The sequence below is a fragment of the Dermacentor variabilis genome, chromosome 3 (genome assembly GCF_050947875.1).
Source record: "Dermacentor variabilis isolate Ectoservices chromosome 3, ASM5094787v1, whole genome shotgun sequence".
NCBI lineage: Eukaryota > Metazoa > Arthropoda > Arachnida > Ixodida > Ixodidae > Dermacentor > Dermacentor variabilis.
The window spans coordinates 230,303,959-230,326,755 of record NC_134570.1 but is presented as its reverse complement, the minus strand read 5'-3'; the positions used below and the strand labels follow the sequence as shown (position 1 = coordinate 230,326,755).

General features: G+C 48.6%; 1 protein-coding gene across 3 annotated transcripts in view; it reads left to right on the top strand.

Annotated features, from left to right (window-relative positions):
* LOC142576696 (monocarboxylate transporter 12-like) overlaps positions 1-22,797 on the top strand; it is a 162,112-nt gene that overhangs the window by 79,006 nt on the left and 60,309 nt on the right. For 2 of the 3 annotated variants that reach the window (XM_075686932.1, XM_075686933.1), the window contains exon 4: positions 7,405-7,548. The exons of the other annotated variant lie outside the window; for it this stretch is intronic. In XM_075686932.1, coding sequence (XP_075543047.1) covers positions 7,405-7,548 — 144 coding nt within the window. The remainder of the gene's footprint in view (positions 1-7,404; positions 7,549-22,797) is intronic. 3 annotated transcript variants of the gene reach the window in all.

Sequence of the window (22,797 nt, the reverse complement as noted above, 5' to 3'; positions counted from 1 at the left end):
CCCTCACAAACTCTTATAATAAAAAAAATTGCGACCACGTGCGAACGAGCTCATCAGCGCGCACGTTTCGTCGTTACAGAGCTGAGACGTGAGTTTGACCTTAACGCCATAGCAGCATGCATCCGTTCACGTGTAAATAAGCAGAAACCTAACAAGTCGCCCAGATGTCTCGTTATTACGACAACGTGCACGACACTGTTAGCCAAAAACAATACCAGCCGTAAATACACGAGCTGTTAAATTCAGCAGCGTGACCGGCCATCACGGGCAGCAAATTCTCAAATCGCGATACAAACGCCAACAAAGTTCTATTATTCCGAACGTACGCAGATTTAAGATTACTTTGGCAACCGCTGTTAAGCAAACAAAACGCCAACAGCACACGTACCAAAGTTCAAGATGCACGGTTATCACTACGAGCACGCGAAAGAATCAGTCAAGCGACAAAAAGTTTCACTGTTACGTGCTAAAAAATACGACCACATGCGAACGACCAATTAAGTAGGCGCAAACGTTTCGTTCGTCACAGGCAGCCGAGCAGTAAACATGTCTTGAAGTCTAACAAGTCGCCCTAAAGTTTACTTATTCCAAGAAAAGTGCATGCACTGTTAGTAAGACTATAGCAGCCCTAAAGACAGGCGTATTAAAATTCAGCAGCGTTGCCGGCCATAATGTGCAGCAAGTGCCCCGACCGCGATACAAATGCGTACAAAATTTCAGCTATTTCAACTTACGCATTTGTACGATTAATTTGCTCTCGCAAACACGGTTACGCAAAGAAAACGCAAATGAAGCTGAAGCAAGGCTATTCTGGACAGTGTGTGTCGGGAAGCTATTACAATTAATATTCATTTTCTTATTCGCCACTGTTCAGTAAAGACAACGATAACTCTCGTGGACTCATCCTGTGGGCTACATGGGAGTTAACGGTTCTAAAGTTTCGAATTCAGAATTCTTTTTTTCCGGGTCTCAGCGCTGCGCAGAAATATAGGACAGGGTAAGCTCGGAAGCTTGCAGAAAAGCAGTACGGTGCGACCAAACGCAACACAACGCATTGTCAATCACCGATTGATGTTACCGTCGCTGCAAAACATGGGGATGTACTACATCATCATCATCAGCCTGGTTACGCCCACTGCAGGTCAAAGGCCTCGCCCATACTCCTCCAACAACCCCGGTCATGCACTAATTGTGGCCATGTCGTCCCTGCAAACTTCTTAATCTCATCCGCCCACTTAACTTTCTGCCGCCCCCTGCTACGCTTCCCTTCCCTTGGAATCCAGTCCGTAACCCTTAATGACCATCGGTTATCTTCCCTCCTCATTACACGTCCTGCCCATGCCAATTTCTTTTTCTTGATTTAGACTAACATGTCATTAACTCGCGTTTGTTCCCTCACCCAATCTGCTATTTTCTTATCCCTTAACGTTACACCTATCATTCTTCTTTCCATAGCTCGTTGCGTCGTCCTCAATTTGAGTAGAACCCTTTTCGTAAGCCTCCAGGTTTCTACCCCGCACGTGAGTACTGGTAAGACACAGCTGTTATAAACTTCTCTCTTAAGGGATAATGGCAACCTGATGTTCATGATCTGAGAATGCCTGAAAAACACGCCCCAGCCCATTCTAATTCTTCTGATTATTTCAGCCTCATGATCCGGATCTGCAGTCACTACCTGTCCTAAGTAGATGTATTCCCTTACCACTTCCAGTGCCTCACTACCTATCGTAAACTGCTGTTCTCTTCCGAGACTGTTAAATATTACTTTAGTTTTCTGCAGATTAATTTTAGACCCACCCTTCTGCTTTGCCTGTCCAGCATGCATTGCAATTGGTCCCCTGAGTTACTAAGCAAGGCAATATTATCAGCGAATCGCTAGTTTCTGGGGTATTCTCCATTAACTCTTATCCCCAATTCTTCAAATCCAGGTCTCTGTATAACTCCTGTAAACACGCTGTGAATAGCTTTGGAGCGATCGTATCTCCCTGCCTGACGCCTTTCTTTATTGGAATTTTGTTGCTTTCTTTATGGAGGACTACGGTGGCTGTGGAGCCGCTATAGATATCTTTCAGTATTTTTACATACGGCTCGTCTACACCCTTATTCCGTAATGCCTGCATGACTGCTGAGGTTTCCAGCAGTACTTCGGGAATGTACTGCAATGCCCGTCATTCGATTATGCTCAGACACGACACTTGCAGGGCTGCTAATAGAAAAACATTGATTTCATGAACTATCACTTACCTCTCGATAGGCGTAGGACGTACAGGCGCCGCAGAAATGGAGCTCCAAAGCGCATGACAAAAACATTCACCTGGAGCTGACCAACGCTCACCCTGGAACTCGTGAGCACATGGCACAAGGATACAGCCGCCACGTTCAGAGAAAGCGCGCGAACGGAGCGTGTGAGAGCACAGAACACCTATACAAACTTAGAGAAGGGAAACTGTACCTTCCACAGTGCTACGGAAATAAGCGTAGCGGTGGCGTCGTGAACTAAAGTATGTGACCACGGGTGGCGCTGTACAACAGGAAACGGAAACGGGGTTTTGCACAGTATGGTCGCTTTACCTACTGGGTTCTGGCTGATGCGCATCGATCGTGCTCCCGCCAGTTAGGTTGCTGTGTGGCAAAAGTAGCGCCTACATACGTATGTAAGCGCTACGTTTGCCACACAGCAACCAAACTGGCGGGAGCACGATCAAGGCGCAGCAGAATATATGTAGCGCTGAGTCATATCGAGTTAAGGCACACTCTGAACTGACTTTTAAGGGCATCCCAAGCGGTTTTTCGTTTATTACGCCGCCGTTACCCCGAGTTGTGCCGCCGCGCTCCAGCTGTTGCATTTCGTGTAGGGCTACTGACAGAGTGCGGTTTCCAGGTGGCACGATGGCCTCGACTGGAATAAACGCACACACCAAAGATTGAGTAAGCTTGAAAATATTTTATTTGCATTTTACAAGTACAACAAAAAGCACACGTCTACGGATCCACACAAACGCGGTTACATAGTCAAGAACATAGTCAGGAAATGGCTCATTAATAAGGGTAGCACAGACGCACAAGAAAGAAGACCTAAGCTACAAAACGTACAGTCGGCTGCTAAACATAAATTCCCTGTCACCGCGTGTCACTTCTATACAGCATCTTTAGAGCACTACCAGGCCGGGTAATTTGGCGAAAAGAACGCAACAGCTTACGGCCGTCAGCTGCCTCTTCCTTACGGGTGTCATAATTATCCTAATCTCCGCATCAACGTCGTGCAAGTCCGCATACAGGTATCTGTATCTGAACCACATATGTCAGCTTAATACATGTGTAGTGAAATTATGATAACCACTGCGTCTTATCAAACGTATTGGTTTTGCAAATGCGCATTACAGCTGACGGAACGACATACTGTAAGTGAAGCACAAGAGAACAAGGACAAAAGGAGGATGAAACACTTGAAGAAGAAGTGAAGAATTAGTAGGCGTACAGCAAACAAGCGATGACGGAGAACACACAATGATGCATCGGGTGTTCTGTGACATCGGTTTGCGTACTTACGGTGTTATGGAGATCAACGGCATAAAAACGTACCTTCAAGCGTATTCCGTCAACCTCCGCCGCATTCATTATGATATTCAACGCCTAAACAAAATGAGGCACTATTTTTTGCCAAGAGTAGACCTCTTTACAGCAAGTCTGTGTAACGACTCGCAGACGAAACCAGCATGCTTTCGAAAATGTTTTACCGCCGTAGTATTCGAACGCCAACGGCCAGGAAACACATCGATACCAATAGGCTGTCGGCTGTCGGTGGTTAATAAAGTGCAAAAACCTTGACGCTATGACTAAAAAGCAGCTTCAACAATCAAATAAAAAAAAATCAACTGCCTATTTGCCCGAGGTAAAAAAACATCCTTAGACACCTCGATTGTTCATGTCAATGGTTTGTGTAAATTAAAAAAATCAGCATGTTCAGCGCCCCTAGCAGAGAAAGCACCAATTAAAGTATTCGACCAAATTACAGTAGCTCCACTTGCGCGCTTACGCTGAAACGCGCCTCGATTGATTTTTCGCCCTCTGTGGCCATTTGTTGAACTTGAGAGTGTGCGGGGCCTGGTGAGAGCGGGGAGCACACCAACCCAGCAACCTTCAGGCCATCAGACATTCCGAGCTTACACAGAAGGGCGAAGAGATCCAATAAGACGGCGCCGTTAAGTCATGTGACCGACTACGCGCAAATCAGCGCAGAGCGTGCGTGTGCATGCAACAGACAGTGGTGATTCGACTGGGTAAAGGCAGTCACTGCTCTGTACAACAACAGGGGTTGCAGGAGTTGCAGAGGTTGCCGTACTCTTCTTTCTCGACATGTTCGGAGAGTGTAGGAGCATAGGACGCTATTGATTCGGTTACGCATTGCTGTAGGTGGTAAAGTGCAGCTGTTCCGGCGTTCTGCCTGTCTCTTTGTGACGTTTCCTCCCAATATGTTTGTGCAGTTTCGGTCGTTCATTTCAACTTTTCCATTTATCGTCTGCATTGGAAGTTTGATTACGAGTGCAGCAACTTCACATTACTGGCTGACATGTCTTTTCGGAAGAGCGTGCGCTGAAGGCAGCCGTAGTAGAGATTTAATGTTCCGCGATATTATCACGTAGTACGTGTGTGTTGGTCCCACATATGGCCGGTATGGGACATCCCGTTGAAAACATCCTTCGGACACTCATAGGATTAAAGTTTTGGGATTTTGTTTAGATCCCAGAAGTTCAATTGTGTGGATGTCTGAAGGATGTCTTAAATAGGACATGCTGAAATTAATGTCCACATGTTATCCACTGGACGTCCTGACCGGGACTTGGACGTTCGGATCTAATCGGTATGTCCAGAGGATATTCGTGGTCCAACGGGAGGCAGTCCGCACGCGCAGCGCAACGATTTTCGCTGTTTTGTCGCTGAAATTCTTAAGGCCAATCAAAATAAGCTAATCGTCTGCAAGGAACATTTCGGTTCCGACGAAACACCTCAATTCTACCCCACAAACAAAAAATTCGGGAACAACACCAAACGCCGTCGTGAGCCCAGATGTCATAAGCATCTTTGTTCACTTGCTACAGTGTTGTCAGCGCAAGTAACGGATTATGGAGTTGCCAATAGACTAGGCCCTGCAATGAAACCTTTGGACCGAGAAAGACAAAGTATCTCAAGGAGCAGCAGAAATACAAAATGGCGTTTGCCCAAGCAAGGGTTTGTGTCATCTGAGAATCGTCTCTGCATCGAAATTTTCAGATTTGTAGCTTGCTTGCGAAAGAGGTTTGTCGGCCCCGTGCCGCCAACTTCCCATCAGTTGGGCATCCTTCCCAGTGGCTGTAACTCCGGTAAATGCCGAGCACCGGGCCGGAACTACAGCCGCGGTGGATGCTTGACTACTTCAACAAAGCTATGGTAACAGAAGGGCCACCCAGAGACCTTCATAAATCTCTATAGGAGCCTTTTCGAGATGAGAACACATAAAAGCGACCAAGTGCCAAGTCGTGGTACATCTATGCCCATTAGAAAAATACCGGTGGTGTTTGGCGGCTCTGGAAGTCCAACCCAGGACTTACCGCAAATGAGGAGGTCATTCTACCATTCCATCACCGCTGCTATAAGAATTATTGGCATGAAACTGTGTCGAAGGAGGCTCAGTAGCGCTTCTACATGTGATTGTACCAGCAGTTCTAGCTTGAGGCGCAAGGAACCAGAGTTCGACTTTTGTTCCAAAGCGATGGCAGTTGCTATACCGCTGCCGGTGTCTTCTTCACTACAATCCCCGCGGTTGGAAAGACAAATAATCCTGGTGACTCGGCCAATGACACGATACAACGACGACCACGATGGCAGTATCACTGGCTTGACTATGTACTTGACGAGCAATGTATAGGTACACTCAGTGATTTCGTACAGTTCAGTTCAGCAGACCACCGTGAAAGTTGGAGCCACACGAGAGGGTCAACAACGAAGTTCTCCTTAGAGGTTGTAAAGAGAGAGACCCAGCTAACGAGACTCTTCCAAATTCGCTTCCACATTCATTTCAATTTCGCCGTATGTACGCTCCCAAATTCACTCCTCGAAAGGAGGATGAATTTGGAAGAGTACAGCTGATACGGTAGCATTGTTAAATTTAGAAGATGGGTTTCACGTACCATATGAAGAACAAACGCTGACAAAAAGCCAGCAGGTTCTATAAGTGGCGCTATCATAGGCGTACGCGAAGACGTGAAAGACGTCGTACCACTTGTAATGTTCCGATGCAACGTACATTTTGAGCACGTTCTGTTAGGACGTTATCTTGGTAGGGCTTAGTGTTGCGATGAATAGTGCCGCACGCTGTGAGAAACTCTGGGATAACATTGGACACGAGGAGAAGGCCTCGTTATGTGAGCAGCTATTGCGGTGCGTCGTTATGCGATGTCGCTAACAAAAGCCACAGACAATACGGCCAAATGGCTTGAAATTTTAGGCGGCCGACTGCCACAATTTTTCACTGACTTCCGGCATCAGTACATGGAAATCACCTACAGTAGTCGATGCCAACATGGCCGAAAGGACATGCAGGGCATAGCAAAGGCTGCAGTGTTCCGAGCTTGTGAGAAGACTTGAGGTGTGAAGACACTGAGCTAGAGCGTATGCATTTTGCAAAATTATGTGTACAGCATTTGCCAAAAGTACAGGCGCTACTGCGCACCTTCCCCGCGCATGTCGCTCGACTGTGTGGTACGGTTCACGTCACTCTCGGGACACTTCTGACCACTGGATGATGATCGAGAAAGATCTTCTTATGACTCAGGACGCTGGAACTTTTACACCAGGGAGATTTCCTTAAACAGCCTGGAGTCGCAGGCAATGCAGCTCGTGTACTTTTGATACAGAGTGACGAATAGTGCCACGCCAGTAATAGTGCTGGCGGAATCGCTTGTACGTTTTTGGGACGCCACCATGAACTTCTTATGGGTCAGCGTGACCATACTGCTCAAATGGCGAGGCGTGACTAGCAGCCATTACGGATCGTCTGGCTTCTATACCTGCGGTACGAAGGTGACTTGTAGAGCGAAATGAACGTCGCAGCAACCAATGTACAAGATACACGTAACGGTTGCGGAACCGATGAGAACCATGTCAGTGAAAGTCCAGCAGCTAGGACAGTGGCGTGCAACGTAAATGATTAGGCTGCACGCCGAATATATTATGCTTGCAGAGTGCGTTCTTGTTCGCATTTCATTCCGCGGGTTATATCATATTGAAGCCAGGCAAGTGGAAAGTACAAAAAGTAACTGGGAAATATATGGTAAATTCGCTGTACACATGTCTTAATATCCCAAAATTAGAAGAATTCAACGCAACTGCGCCGCTTATGAAGTTTGTACCACAATCTACTTGCAGGGCTTGTTGGAGGACCCCTCGCACACAGATTCACCGCACGGCCAGTTTTGATTGCGGGATCGGCACTGTCGAGCATCGGCGCAATGCTGAGCTTTTTCGCCACGAACATCGACATCATGAAAATAACAATTGGCGTCATACACGGTGAGACATTGCATGCGTTGTGCCCGGTTTTTCATAGTTAAGGAAACAAAGGGAACTAGCAACACTGAGGGAAAGAGCACTGAACACTACGACATAGAGTTCTGTCACTATTTCTCTTTTTTGTAGTAGTATGCGTACACTCTAAATATTAAACACGAATAGAACACTCGATGCTGTACGATTGGTGTCATACTGAATATTTCTGTATGCGAAGTCCAGCGGAACGAGAAATAAATGTGATGAGTGCTCCGCGTGAATATGCGGCAAGCGAGCCTAGGTTGACGCACAGAGGCACCAATGACTTAGAAAACGCATGGAGTGGCTGTCACGATCCGCCCGGGTTCGTGAACACGGGAGGGCTCGAGGCACCCTCCGTTAGACGAACGCTCCGCAGCGTGGTGGTGATGAACGATGACTGACCGCCGAGCAGCTGTGCTCGTCTGTGTTTATTGCGGTGCGGTGACCAATGTTATCTACCGAGACTAGCAGGCCACCGAGCCTGGCGGGCCAACGAACATTATGCCGGAGGGGGCGTCACATGCTTGTTACACCCCCTTACCCCCAGTTTCTTTGCCGACATCAAACATCCAAGTTGAAAGTGCGAGGCTATGCCTCCGCCCTAGCCGGGCCGACGGTGCCTGCTACCCAGGAGAGTAACGGTCCGGTGGCCTCCGCCGTCGAGTACTCCGTCTGGGCACCGGTATTGACGGGCCGAGTGGGGCAACGCCGGGTGCTGCCTGAGACAGCCTCGCTCCATCCGGAAGATCCGTATTGGTCGGCCTTGTGAGTGGTTACGGGCTCGACACCGGCCCAACGGGCGCCGCACCACTGCCAACGCCTGCCGCCTCCGAGGTGGGCGGTGTTCCGCTGGAAGCGACTGGTGCTGCCGCTAGTCCTCCTGAGGGCTGGAACTCGGAAGTGGCAGTCGAGGGTGCTGGCCAGGTCCCGAGGCGAGGCCTAACATGGTCGGCGTGTCTGTGCCACGTGGCCCCGTCAGGCATGCGGACGAGCAGCGATTAGGCGCTGGCAGGAGACACCACCTGTCCGGCGGACCAGGGTGGGTCAGGACGTAAGTTCCTGGCAAAAACTGGAGCTTCCGACTCCGGCAAACGCCCGGGATGGCACCCTCGGTCAGCAGTCAGCTTATGCTTCAGCTGCTTCAGGAGCACTGTGGATAGGAGGTCCGGATGCACCACGTCCAAGGGTGTCTTGGCGATCCGACCGAGCAGGAGCGCACAGGGAGCACGGTCAGTGACATCGTCGGCCGTGGTCCGGTATTGAAACAGTATCTGGGTAATCTGCGTCCGGAAATCCCCAGTCTGGCTATTCTTGAGCTTGTCCTTGATGGTTTGCACCACCCGCTCGGCTGCACCGTTTGAAGCAGGATGGTACGGCGGAACCATCATCCGCCGAATTCCCTTCTCCATCAGCCAGGCAAGGTACTCTGTGCTGGCGAAAGCAGGACCATTGTCGGACAAGATGACGTCCGGCAACCCCTAGACGGCGAACACCTGTCGTAGCGCTGCAATGGTCACGTCTGCTGATGAAGTGGTGACAGGTAGAACCTCCACCCACTTCGAAAAGGCGTCCACCACTACCAGGAAGTAATGGCCCTTGAAGGGTCCTCCAAAATCCACATGTAGGGGGTACCAGGGTCTCTGTGGGAAAGGCCAGGGGGTGATTTCCACATGACGTGAGGCCCACTGATGCTCCTGGCAGATCTGGCAGCTCTGCACCATGTGAGGAATGTCCTGGTCAAGGCTAGGCCACCAAACATGAGACCGGGCCACCATCTTGGTCTTGTCCACGCCGGGATGACCCGCGTGCAGCAACTGCAGAACCCTGGACCGGAGATTTTGTGGTATCACCACCTTGGAGCCCCACAGTAGGCAGCCCTGCTGCAAGCTCAACTCTGCAGCCTTGTGGCTATAGGTCTGGTGAACCAATTACTCCCCACGGGACGCCACCTTGACCACCTGAGACAGGACTGGGTCCCAACTGGTCGCTTGTGATACCGCAGATCTGGAGAGCAGATCTCCAGATCCGAGTACGCGTGCTCCACCATGAACCTTTCAGCAGGTTCTGGAACAGCATCAGGCACCTCTGGCAGGGGCAGGAGGTTCAGGGCATCAGCAGGTCCCAGGTCCTTTCCCGGACGGTAAACCAGCTGGTAACTGTAAGCTGCCAGCTTCAAGGCCCAGCGTACCACTCGAGGCGAAGCCTGCACAGGAACTGCCTTGTCAGGCCTCAGCAGCCCCACCAGCGGCTTGTGGTCTGTGACCGCCTCGAACTTCCGGCCCCACAGATACTGGTGGAAGTTTTCGACACCGAACATGAGGGCCAAGCCTTCCTTGTCCGGCTGGCTGTAGCGTTGCTCTGCAGCATGAAGCCGACGAGAAGCAAACGACACAGGACGTTCGTGGCCATCCTTGTCCCAGTGTGCCAAGACGGCTCCCACGCCGTACGGCGACGCATCTACGGTCAGGACGACAGGCCTGGCAGGATCGAAGTCTACTAGCACTGGAGCCTTGGTGATTAGCTCCTTGCTGTGTTGGAAAGCGCGGTCCTGCTCCTTCTTCCAAACCCATTGGTGACCATCTCGAAGCAGAAGATGGAGCGGCTGTAGATGCTCCGACAGGTTCGGCAGGAAACTCCTGTAGTAGTTGATGAGGCCGAGGTAGCTCTGAAGCTCCTTCTTGTTCTGGGGATTAGGCGCCTTGAGCACAGCATCAGCCTTGCGGGGAGCCGGGGCTAGGCCAGCCTGGAAAATGACATGTCCCAAGTACTCAACACTGGGGGCCAGGAAAATGCGCTTTTCCAGCTTGAGCTTGAGGCCGGCGTCCTGCAGCCGTGCCAGGACCCTGTGCAGGTTTTCCAGGTGGTCCCTGTCGTCGCTGCCAGTAACCACGATGTCATGCAAGTACACCGCCACGTGCCTCATGCCCCTGAAGAGGTTATTCATCTCCCTCTGAAATATGGCTGGAGCTGAGGCCACGCCAAAGGGTAAGCACGTGTACTGGAAGAGGCCCAAAGTTGTCGATATTGTGCCATACTTCCGGGAGGCGTCCTGAAGCACCAGTTGCTGGTAAGCATCTCTGAGGTCGAGCTTGGTGAACTTCTGTACACCGGACAACGCTGGCCACATATCTTCAATCCGGGACAACGGGCACTTCTCCATGGTAGCGACGTGGTTGATGGTAACCTTGAAATACCCGCAGATCCTGACACTGCCATCTCGCTTGAGGACTGGTACGATGAGAGCGGCCCATTCAGACGTCTTGACGGGCACCATGATGCCCTCTCGCTGTAACCGTTGCAGCTCCTGGGTGACCCCGTCCTTCAGGGCGAACGGCAGTTGGCGAGGCTTGAAAAAAAAACGTGGCCGGACTCCCTCAGGTATATAGATGCCAGCCGTCGGGCAAGCGAACGTGCCCACCCCTGGCTGGAACAGGGACTTGAACTCGGTCAGGAGGCTGGGGACGTCTTTCACCACATGCAGGCTGGCTTCCTCGTACTCTGGCAGACAAACGCCCAGTGCATGAATCCAGTTTAGGCCCAGCAGCGTTGGCGACGACCCCTTGAAGTAAATGGGAAGGGTTGCCTCCTTGTCGCCAAAGCGAACGCTGACTTGTGCCTGACCTTGGACCTGGGAGAGCTGCCCGGAGTAGCTGCGCAGCATTACGCCCGAAGCCTTAAGAGGAAGCTTTAGCTCGGGCCCAACTCCGACGCGGCCTATTCAAATACATGTAAAACGCAAAAACGTTTTAACGCGATAGCGTTAAGGAGCTCGTGTCGCAGAAAAGCCGGTGTCGTCGGCGTCGACGTCGGTGTCGGCGTCGGCGTCCGCGGCGTTGGCCGTGAGCGATAAATCAAGGCAGGCACTTCATAAATAAAAAGCAACTTCCAAGATGGGCTGGGTGGGAATCGAACCAGGGTCTCCGGAGTGTGAGACGGAGACGTTACCACTGAGCCACGAGTTCGATGCTTCAAAGCGGTACAAAAGCGCCTCTAGTGAACGCGGTGTTGCCTTAGAAACGAGCTGTTTCTAAAGCTCAGGCGTGCGTCGCTTGCTCAGGCGCACATTTCGTTGTCGCGCCGAACGCTGCGTTGCTCGACGCTCACCGCGTCCGATGCGGGGCGCGTAGTCGCTGCGCCGTAGCCCATTGTCTTACACCCCTTGGCGGGTCGACGGGAACGCTGTCGCGTTCCACTCTTGAAGGCGAAGCTTAAGCGTCCTCCAATTTTTTATGAGATAACCCCTGAACCGATTTTGATAAAATTTGTTGCATTTGAAAGAGAAAGTTAAATTCTAGTGACTGTTGGAAGCGGAATTTTGATTTAGGGCTTGAATGTTCTTAAAACGATTTTCAAATATTTGACCGTTTGAAAGAAACAGAAACACGAAGTTTACAAATTCATAGCTCTGCATCAAGAACTGATATCGCGGTTCTGTAAACGGCATCCATTAGATCATTGAAAGCGGACAAATTCAATATGTCATTTTACATCTTACGCGAATTTGTTACGTTGGTTACAACGGTTTCGCAAAAGTTGCATTTCCATATGACTAAATTTTTTTATATTCATGTGTAACATATCAAATTTGTCCGCTTTAGATGTACTATTAGATGCAATTCACAGAATTGTATTATCAATTTTAGTGGTTAAGTTACAGAGTTGTAAACTTGATAGTTTCGTCTTTTGCAAATTTTCGATTTTTGCCAATTTTTAATAAAAAATTGACGACCTAACTCAAAAATTCGAAACCAACAGTCACTAGATTTTCAGTTTTTCTTTTAAATGCAACAAACCTCGTCAAATTTGGTGCTGTGGTTGCCGAGAAAAACGAGTTCTCCTTTTACATGTATTTAGATAGGAGCACTCAAGCTAAAGCTTCCTCTTAAAGTATAAACCCCATACAAGCGATCTTGCACGCGACAGCGACAGGCGACGCGATGGAGATGGCTGTCGCGTTCGCTCGTCGCCTACAAGTTGCACCCCATGCGAGCGATGACTTCTAGCGACGTCTCCCCAGTGTTGCCGGTATGACGGCAGCAATATAGGCGCCGAAACTAGCGTGACGCGTGCTTTATTAACTTAAGTTGATGTATTTTACTGAAAAAAGCAGCATAAAATATTTCTGAAAGTCTTGCAGTAGGTTCTTATCCTTGCACCTATAAAAATTCAATCGTTTGCTCGTTCCGTGCGACAATCGGAAGTACTGGAGTTATGTACATCCAGTTCCGGCTTTGCGCTATTGGCTAGTCGCTCATAGCACTTCCGGGCGACGAGCGACGAATTCTAGATTTGCAAAACCGAGTGATCGCGCGACAAGACCGAGCGATCTGTTCAAGCGACGGCCTGATCCGTCGCGCGAACCCGTCGCTCGTCGCTGTCGCGCACAAAATCGCGCTAATGGGGTTTAGCCTTAACGGACACGCCGGGGAAGGTACGCTTGAATCTTTTCCCGGCCATGACAGACACGCTCATCCATACGGTCAGCATGTACGGTGGCATAGACGAAGGTACAAGGCCTGTGTGCCACATGTCGAAAATCAGTGAGTCCTCGGCCACGACGTGGAGCCTGGCCGCGGAAGAACTTGAGCCTGCTACCGCACGCCCCCGCCGCGTACCCTTGCGACGGCTGCCCTGGCCGCGGGCTTGTGTGGTACCTGGGCTTGAACCAGGCTGCTGCCGCTGTCCGTTGTTCGTCCTACCCCTTCGGCATACCCGTGCCTGGTGCCCAGCTTTCCCGCACGTGAAGAATTGTGCTTGAGAGAATTGGCACCTTAAGGGGGAGTGGGCACCACCACAGCGACCGCAGGTACTGCCCTTTGACGCCAACTTGTTGGCCGTCGCTTCCACTGCCGACGGCGTAAGACGATCCGTGGGTACTCGTCGCCAGTGTCACGATCCGCCCGGGTTCGTGAACAAGGCAGGGATGAGGCACCCTCCATTAGACGGACGCTCCGCAGCGTGGTGGTGATGAACGATGACTGACCGCCCAGCAGCTGTGCTCGTCGGTGTTTATTGCGGTGCGGTGACCAATGTTGCCTAGCGAGCCTGGCGGGCCAACGAAGATTATGCCCGAGGGGGCGTCACATGCTTGTTACAGTGGCTAACTTTCACTTCATAACTCTGGGTCCTTTAATATGAATGCCTCGCCTTTGCACAGCTTGCAAGTTTCTTTCCTCGATTGTAAGAGTTGGGGTCGGGTGCGTAAACAGGGTAGCAGGCCCATGCCGTCGTCCGACTCATCCATGCTAAGGACGTTGTGAAGGCAGGAACTTGTTATCATCGAGAAAGCGAACTACTGGGTTTATTAACAATATCTACATGAACCATCAGTCTAGCATGACTGAAAAATCAAAGTACACCGAGGAGCCGAGAACGGCTGCTTAAAACCCCTTCTGTCCTCCCTAGATCCCCAGGCCAGGGAAGCTGCCGTCCAACATTCGTCTAATCGAAGCGTCCAAAGTTGTCGAACAACCCTTTGAGGGCGAGAGTTCACACATTCACTCCTGCACCTTTGTTTCACTGAAAAAATGAGTGGGGCCTAGTAGACAGGGGTTGTCACGCTTGACTCAAGCTGGCACGTCGTGGTTCCTGAGCTGACCCCGCAGTTAGCTGCCGCGTCTGTCAAACGACCATGAAGCTTACAGGGGGCAGTGAGAAACGCCTTTGCCCCAACCACTGGCGCGTGTCGGCAAGCTTCGGCGCGCGCCGACACGCGAACGCTTCGCTTCGCGTTGGTCGGAGGAAGAGGGCACGCAACCACTGGACAGAAGCTCTGACGCGCGCCGAAGCTCGCTCCTAGGCTGCGGCGCACTGTTGCTGGACTATTTTGTCTTCATTCGTCAAAGTCCGGCCTAAAACAGCCTGCTGTAAACTAAGCTTGAAACAATAAGTTAGTGATCTGTATGCGCTTTCAGATATAAAAAACACGTTTGAATAATGAATATACGCCTGCCGTAACAGTTTTTTATTTTTAGTAAAAATAGTGCACAAAATATCGACATCAGCGCTCGCGCTTCGTCTGCCTACAAGATCGTTTTGCAATCACCTGCACGACGATGCCATATTATATCAAAAACTGTTGTACCATTTCCTTTTTTGGTAGCTCATTGCACAGCCAACTATGCAAGAATTAGGCGTATAAAGTATCACTGAAAAAAATCTGTGTTGGAAATATCGTCACGTAGTAGTGACGGTAAATAAATAGTGCAGACTCAATCGCAACGATAGCGGCGAGCAATGTCGGCAATCGTCGAAAATCTCATCTGCGGGTCAAGCGCGTCGGTTTGCATACACCAGTCGTCGAAAGTTACAGCCTGTTCGCTGGTGCCCGCGCGCCTTCCAGAAACTACTACACAATTCGTGTCGCGTATGCAATCAGATTAACAGGGTTCGTCGAACACACAGAACCATCGATAACATTCGCGAAACTTCCGATACGTTCAGGCGCATCCTGCCCGAGTGATAACGTTTAATATTTTTTTGCCGGTGAAATACGGTAACCAGATAAAGATAAAGCATCCGTGTCACTATAATTATGCTTGTTGCTGCATGAAAGAAACGTGAAAAAGTGGGTTCTGGGAAAATCAGCAAAAAAGAATTGAAACACCTGTAGCACTCACAAAAAAAAATCTATAATAGCTAAAATTTATTGAATTCGTAGCTTGCCTCCCCCGATTCTTGATTCTGCCAAATCTAGCCCATAGAGCACCTCTATTATTCTAGGTTGTTTTGATGCATCAACACCACATACGAAGGCCTTCACATTGAGTGTATTGCTACAAAACATTTTCACAGTGTAAGAGCCATGTTCTATTGTAACTGGTTTCCACATGTCAAGTCTGTCTTTCTTTACATTAATGAAATGACATACCGTCAGATAATACAAACTTGAGAATTGGAGGATTTTAATAGGGTTTTTTTTCGTTGCCCTTTGCCAAGTCGTACTATTGAAGCGCTTATTCGAATGTATGGGAGCAGCTCATTTGTATAGTGTAAGAAATATATAAACAGGTTATTTTCACAAGTTATACACTTCATCAGCACAAAAAAAATTGCAGTTTATTGTTTTCAGCCTGCTATGATGTTTTGACTGAGAAAGATATATTCAATTTGTTCTGCGAAGCACGCAATAATTGCTGTGGCACATTATTTTATTGCACAACACTGGATACATAAGCCAGCCATTATTAAAACTCAGAAGAAATTAAAAACATAATGCATATGATCAGGCACATCGCATATTATTATTGCACTTTCTTAATTCATGCCCTTTTTCTTAATTGCACAAAAGCTACTGCACTGAAATAGTATACTAGTACATACTTAAAAAGCACGATTTTATACTACGATAATAATAATCATTCAAATGTTTATTGCAGTGCCCAGGAACAGCTAGAGAGCCTTTGTACTGGTGCATTTAACGAGCACTATGCGAGACAAAATGTACAGAAAACATGAAAATGGTAGGCAAAAAAATGCAGGATAGAGAAACAAATAAGGAAAAAAGGAACTATATACGGGAGTTAATCCTACGTGATTATCTACAGATACACAAAACACAGGAAATGAACTCTGAAGTATGTTTTGTAGTCGAGTCTTATGCAGCACAATCTTGCAACAAGGCCAGACAACGAATGTGGAATGCTACCTGGTATACTGTTGCGGCACGAATAAATGCATATGACCAAGAAGCTTTAAAGAATGTATAATGTCATGGACCACCTTACACAGGAACAAAAGGTGCGATTAAGTCTTGAATCTAGAGGTGCGAGTTGAAGTATATTTGAGAAGGCTCAACTGTGGTCGCCAGAATGGCAAAAGTGGTGCTTTAAGATAGATATCAATTTATTCTGGATGCGTTCAATGAGGCCAGAATTAGATTTGCTCGTTGCACCCCCTCCTACAGAGACATACTCTAGTAGTTGGCGGCACACAGCAGAATTTCAGAAACACAATAGGCGAGTGAAAATCATGCAATAAACGGCATACAATTTCAAGAGCGTGAAGGGCATGTTGTGTAATTATCTATGTGAAGAGAAGCTTGGCATTTTGTCGAAATACACACCAAGATCTTTCATTTCATGACCATAAGGAGTGGAGCATCACATAGGGTGTATCAAAATTTCACATGGTGCGTTTTCTGCATATAACTTATTGCCATAGTATTGGAAGCATTTAAAAGCACTTATTGTTTCTGCAACAGTTTGAGAGTGAAAAGATGTCTTTTTGGAAGCCGATGCAGTGGTGAACACCGTTCACAGTCTCAAATAGTTTTAAGTTGTCGGCACACAAAGTCATGCTGTTCATTTATTAAGATTCTCTTAGCACTAACAGAAAGCAAGGAATCCAATATCGATTCAAACACTTTTGACGCACTGCAGAGGATAGATATAGGTCGGCAGTTAGTAACTGCACATCTAGCACCTGATTTGTGCATTGGCAATGTCCATGCTACCTTCCGAGTGCTAGAAAAGGTACTACACCTTAGGGAACTATAGAAGATGTTTGTGAGAACAGGGAACAAGTATGCTTCCATACGTCTTAACCCTTTCAGATACCACTTTATCCCGTTGATTGAAAAGTTGCTTTCACCACATCCCTTGCATCTTCAGAATCGTAGAAAGTGTACAGCTGCAGAAAATATTAAGAATTTTCAATTGTTTAGCGAATTTTGTCAAGTTTACAAAATTTCAACACCCTGCGAAAACTCACTATAGGAACACAAAATACGAGAACATGTACTATTTCGTGTTTTGAAAAGCTTGAAAAGCACTTATCCAGCCACTTCGAAATTATGCCTGGTGCATGATATTGTAAAAAACAATGAAAGGAGTGAACCCACTACATACAACATACTGACACAGAGTAAAAACACCTAGTCGTCTACCTTCCCACTCATTTTGCTAAAACATTCTGCACGTTATTCAAAATTGTCCCCCCCCCCCAGCGCAGCTCCAGTAATAGATGTTTGAATTTATGAAACACATTTTAAATACCATTACTTTCATCAGTGCTTTTGCTATTGATGCACTCTCCTGCTGTGCACAATTGTGTAGACAGCGTCTCAAAGGGTTAAGCTCTGCGGAATAAATACCATCAACATCACAAGAAAGGAAAGGTTTAAGGCACTTCATACACTTGAAAACAAGGTTTTCATTGACTGATAGCGTACACACTGTGCCAGACTGAGAAGGAAGGTTACTTGAAGCATATATTTCACACCATATAGCAAACAGAAATGTTCTGCAAAGGCACCAGCAGTGTTCGAGACAACAGCACTATTTTCATGAAGAAGACGTACATCTTTGGCACTCTTTTTAGAAGAGTGAGAGCGCACGAAGCTCCAGAAATATCTTGAATTATGTGTCACGCTGGCTTCAACACAATCAATGTGGTCATAGTGATGATTCTAATAATAATAATAATAATCTTGGTGGTAACTTGGCACTCTAGATTAAAAAACAGGCTGATGCCTGTATGTTAGAGCGTCTGATAACCAGCCATCTAGAGCAGGAATTTGCAGGATGCAGAAGACACCTCCTTCCTCTCCACGTGCACACACACGCACACACTTGCCCAATAACACAGCACGGCACACACGCACACGTTCAACGGGTGCACAACACACAGGAGTGCCAATTCAGTCTGGTTCCGAGGAGGGAGAATCCAGATGGCCAAGGGAGGTGAAGAGAAAGCTCTGTATGCCAGATATAATCATGGAGTTGTGGTGTCGGGCCATAGAGGCACGATGAGGGCTCGGGCTGCGCTGACCACTTGTTCAGATGAACTGAAGAAAGATTAGTGCTGTTCAGAGAGCCGTCAAGCACCCCGCAGTATAGACTAGAGCAATGTTGCGTTCTTATTGCAGGGTGTGCTACTTGAGGGGTTTGAGGCGATCCTCGTAGGCTGGCATGAGCTTGCGACAACCGAAAAGACGGGAGTAGAGGGTGCGTGTTGTCGAGCGCTGAACAAGCTTAAGTTTGTTAGCGTCGCGAGTTTGGTACGGGAACTATACTGATGAGCAGTACTCAAGTTGTGACAGAATGATAGAAGCGTAGAGTGCTCGGGAAACGTTACGTCTTCAGGGAAGGGAGACACGGGACACAAACCCAAGAATGGGCCGATGCTTAGATACAGTGCTGGTGACATATGCGGAAAAGTTGAGAGAAGAGCTAAATGTTACACCCAGAATGGGTAGATCCCGAACCGTCTTTATAGAGGTGCCTCCGAGGAAGTAGGTTGGACGTGCAGCAGTTTTGTTGTTACTGAAACGCATGGCAGCACTTTATTCAGTGCTACTACAATGTTTGTTATTGTAGGCCCAGTCGTTCGCCTTTACGGAATTTATATGCTGTGCATCGGCATATTGTTGTTGTGGAAGTGTTAACTTGTTAATTAAACACATTCTGTGCAGATGCATTAGTAACTTGGTTTTGAGTAGATCTTTGTCCTGAATACAATTTATAGTATCGCACTAAGAAACATTTTAGTAGAAGCTGAAGGGATTCCAGCAGTTTAAGCAAACCGACTGCACTCACACAATGCACTCACACCATCTACACTTTCCATAAATAAAAAGTGAGATAAAAAATCAATTACAATTTCATTGACTCAGTACTTGCTGCTTCTGAAGCAGGCATCGAAGCAATTATGGTATATGCTGCTACATGCATAGGTCTTGCATGATGCAGGTCCTGCTATGCACTGCACATGGGGCACACTTCGCAAACAGATTTCTTTTTGCAGTGCTCAAGTATAAGGACACAATGACTCAAACATGACTGCGTTGTCACGTATGCTTCAGTGCGTCAGTGTTCTTGATTGCTACACGAGCGATTTATCTCCAACTAGCCCACAAGACGGATGCACTTGAAAGAAGTGAGTGAAGGAGCACAGTGAACTTGTACTGAAGTGGATTCACATGCCGAATAGAAGAGCACAGTGTCAGCTGAAACGGGCGGCACGGCTGATAATGTAAGTACTTCCCATAGTTCGGCTACTAGTGTCTTTCGCTTTCGGAAGTTATCTTTGCCACTGGAAACAGCGCAGAGCTTGCCCGTGAAACTTGAGTCCCCCGGAGGAAGACGAAGTGATTCTTTGATAGAACGCTTGTGCTTTTGTCTCCACTTTTTCGCTTTGTTTCCCTGCATTTCTGGGAGCTGCCGCTCCTTTCTTGCGGCAATGGATGAAGAAATCTCCGAGGATTTTCCTGGTGTGCAGCCGTCAGGTCGGCTAGCGTCCAGGAAACGTGGAAGTGCGTCAAGCGATACAGACAGCGAGACCACTGAGATATGTCCGGACAGCTACGACTCGTCGGACGATGACTTCCAGGTCGTGATGAGTAGATCAGCGAAAAGAAGACTACTGCAGGCATCTTCGTCGCCAAGTGCTTCTACCGTGAAGAGTGCACCGCTGCGCTGGCCGCACACTGTATGCCCGTGGACCCGGCGACCAATTTGCGGCTCCTCAACAGGCAGGTCCTCTCTTCCTTACTCGAGAGAATCGCACCAAATGAGATTAAAGACGTGCGAATAAACTCGCGGAAAAATGTCCTGGCAGTTGATGTGCTACATCGCAGTGCCCTACAACGCCTACGTAATATAACTGATATCGACAAGGTAAAGGTGCGATCAATGATCCCTACAGGCGGCGATGGTACTGCAGGCGTCATTTATGACGTCGACGTTGCCATTCCTAATGACGACTTGCCAACGCTGATAAAGCCAACGACAGAAGGCAATTTCATTACAAGGATTTCCAGATTGGGAAACACACGCTGTGTGAAGATTTTGTTTGAAGGAGACAGCCTTCCTTCCCACGTCAAAGTAGGACATGTCCGCCATCCAGTACGACCATTCGTACCGAAGCCCCTCCAGTGTTTCAAGTGTTGCAAGATTGGCCACGTGAAGGGTGTCTGCGTGAACAGCGTAGTGTGCCCGCGGTGCTCTGAGTCCCATTCAGAAGACGCCTGCAGCGCACATGTTCTAAAGTGCCCGAAGTGCAGTGGTCCTCACAAGGCCTCATCAAAGGATTGCCCGCGGATGCGGAAGGAATTCACGATTCTAAAACGCATGGTGCGCGACAATTCAACGCATCGAGAGGCTGCTACCACTGTTCGGCGACGTCGGCATCGACACCGAAAACGTTCAAGAAATTCCGCAACTGCAGATAGGTACACGCCGGCTACAGTCAGCTACAGTCAGTCAATTGCTACAGTCAGTTGTAGCAATTGCTACGGACGGGTGGATGTCTGATTTTCCCCCCTTTAGTCAGAAGGGCTGCCGCATCTCCACACTGCGCCACCAAGACAGATACAAGGAAAGCGAACAAAGAGGAGAGGCTCGCCCGTCCTGAAGAATGGCCTGAGCTACCGAGGGCACAACTCCCTGCTAAGTTACCTCGAAACGCACCGACTTCAACGGCTTCTGCAACTGTTGAAGCGACGCTGGCTGATAATCTCCAGGTCATCAACATTCTGCGGTCGCTCATGAGTGCCATTCGCGTTATACTTACCAACATGAAGTCTTCGTCTGCGCAAAGCGCACTACAGGTGCTGGACACTTTGAGTCCAGTACTTGCAGCTCTTGGTTAAAATCATGGCTCTCCAGAAGCCGTCGTTTCGTGACGAAGTCCGAAACGCGTCGATATTTCAGTGGAACGCCAAAGGACTGAAGTCACGCATGTCGGACTTTCGACAGTTTGTGTTCACGAATAAGTTCCCAGTCATCGTCATCTGCGAGCCCCTATCGGATAACGTCGACTGTCCGGGTATGAATGTTTCATGTCCGCCACCCACGGAGAATGCAGCAAGATCATCGTATTCATGCGACGTGATCTTACGTATGTCCATCACCCAGTGTCGCCTGACCAAGAAAACCAATACGTCTGTCTGAAAGTGAAGAAAGGCAAGCTCACTTTCACATTAATTGGAGCCTACATATCGCCCTCAAGTCGGTTGGACTGCGAGAGATTACGGTGAATCACCACAGCGACTCCGCAGCCTTTGGTGATTACTGGAGATTTTAATGCCCACCACCATCTCTGGGGAAGTTCTAAGATAAACTCGAGAGGCAGAAGATTAGTGTCATTTGCCTCCGAACAAGAACTGTGCTTGTTAAATGATGGAAGCCCCACCTTTCTACGTGGAACTGCCTACTGTAGCTGCCTGGACCTGACCTTTGTTTCACGCTCCTTCACTAGAAAGGTCAGGTGGTTTCCGGATATTGAAACGCAGGGAAGTGACCACCTACCCACTTATCTTAGGGTTGAAGGGTTGACGGACTCCAGGTTAGCCGCTGTCACACAATGTATCGACTGGCCAATGTTCAAGTCAATTGTCGAAGACGGCTGTCGTGATGACTTGTCCACTAGCCTAGAGGACATCATAAAAGGTGCCCTAGAGGCTGCGAAACATTCGCTTCTGAGAACGTCTACACGCACCGAATACGACATTGAGCTAGAGAAGCTTCGTGCAATTCGTCGTCGTGCAGAGCGAAGATACAGGCGCACGAAGTCTGTACATGACTTGAGGTTGGCCAGAAGAACTCAAAAGAAAATTCAGTGTCGCATGGACAAACTTGCATCACAAAGATGGAAATCATTCTGCGAATCTTTGGATCCATGAAAACCACTGTCTCTCATATGGAGAACTGTCCGTGGTCTCCGTGGAACCCTTCAGCAGCGCCACCCTTCTAAGTCTTTGGCCCTTCACCAACAATGCAGCGAGATTGACGTAGCGGAAGCTTTGTGCAGGAGGATTTCTGGCGATACTAGTTGCGCTGGAACATCGACGCTCCGCCACTCACCGATTTCACGCGACTCCCGCATGGATAGTCCTTTCTCCATGGACGAGCTCGAAGCTGCACTGGCCTTGTGCAAGCGTTCATCTTCACCAGGACCCGACGGTATAACCTACCGTGCCCTGTGTAATCTTGGCGATGAGGCTCGAAAAGTGCTCCTGCTCCTGTTCAACAGCTCCTGGCGGACAAGTACGGTTCCCCAAGAATGGAAGACCAGTCGCCTAATTCCACTGCTCAAGCCTGGCAAGTCGCCTGTAGACATTGCATCATACCGACCAATTGCGCTTGCCAGTTGCATCGGAAAACTAATGGAGAGGATGGTTCTAGCACGGCAAGAACGGTACCTCGAATATTACCGGGTATATCCAGATGCAGTGGCCGGTTTCAGGCGTGGCCGTTCTTCCATAGACAACGTTATCGACTTGGTGACGTA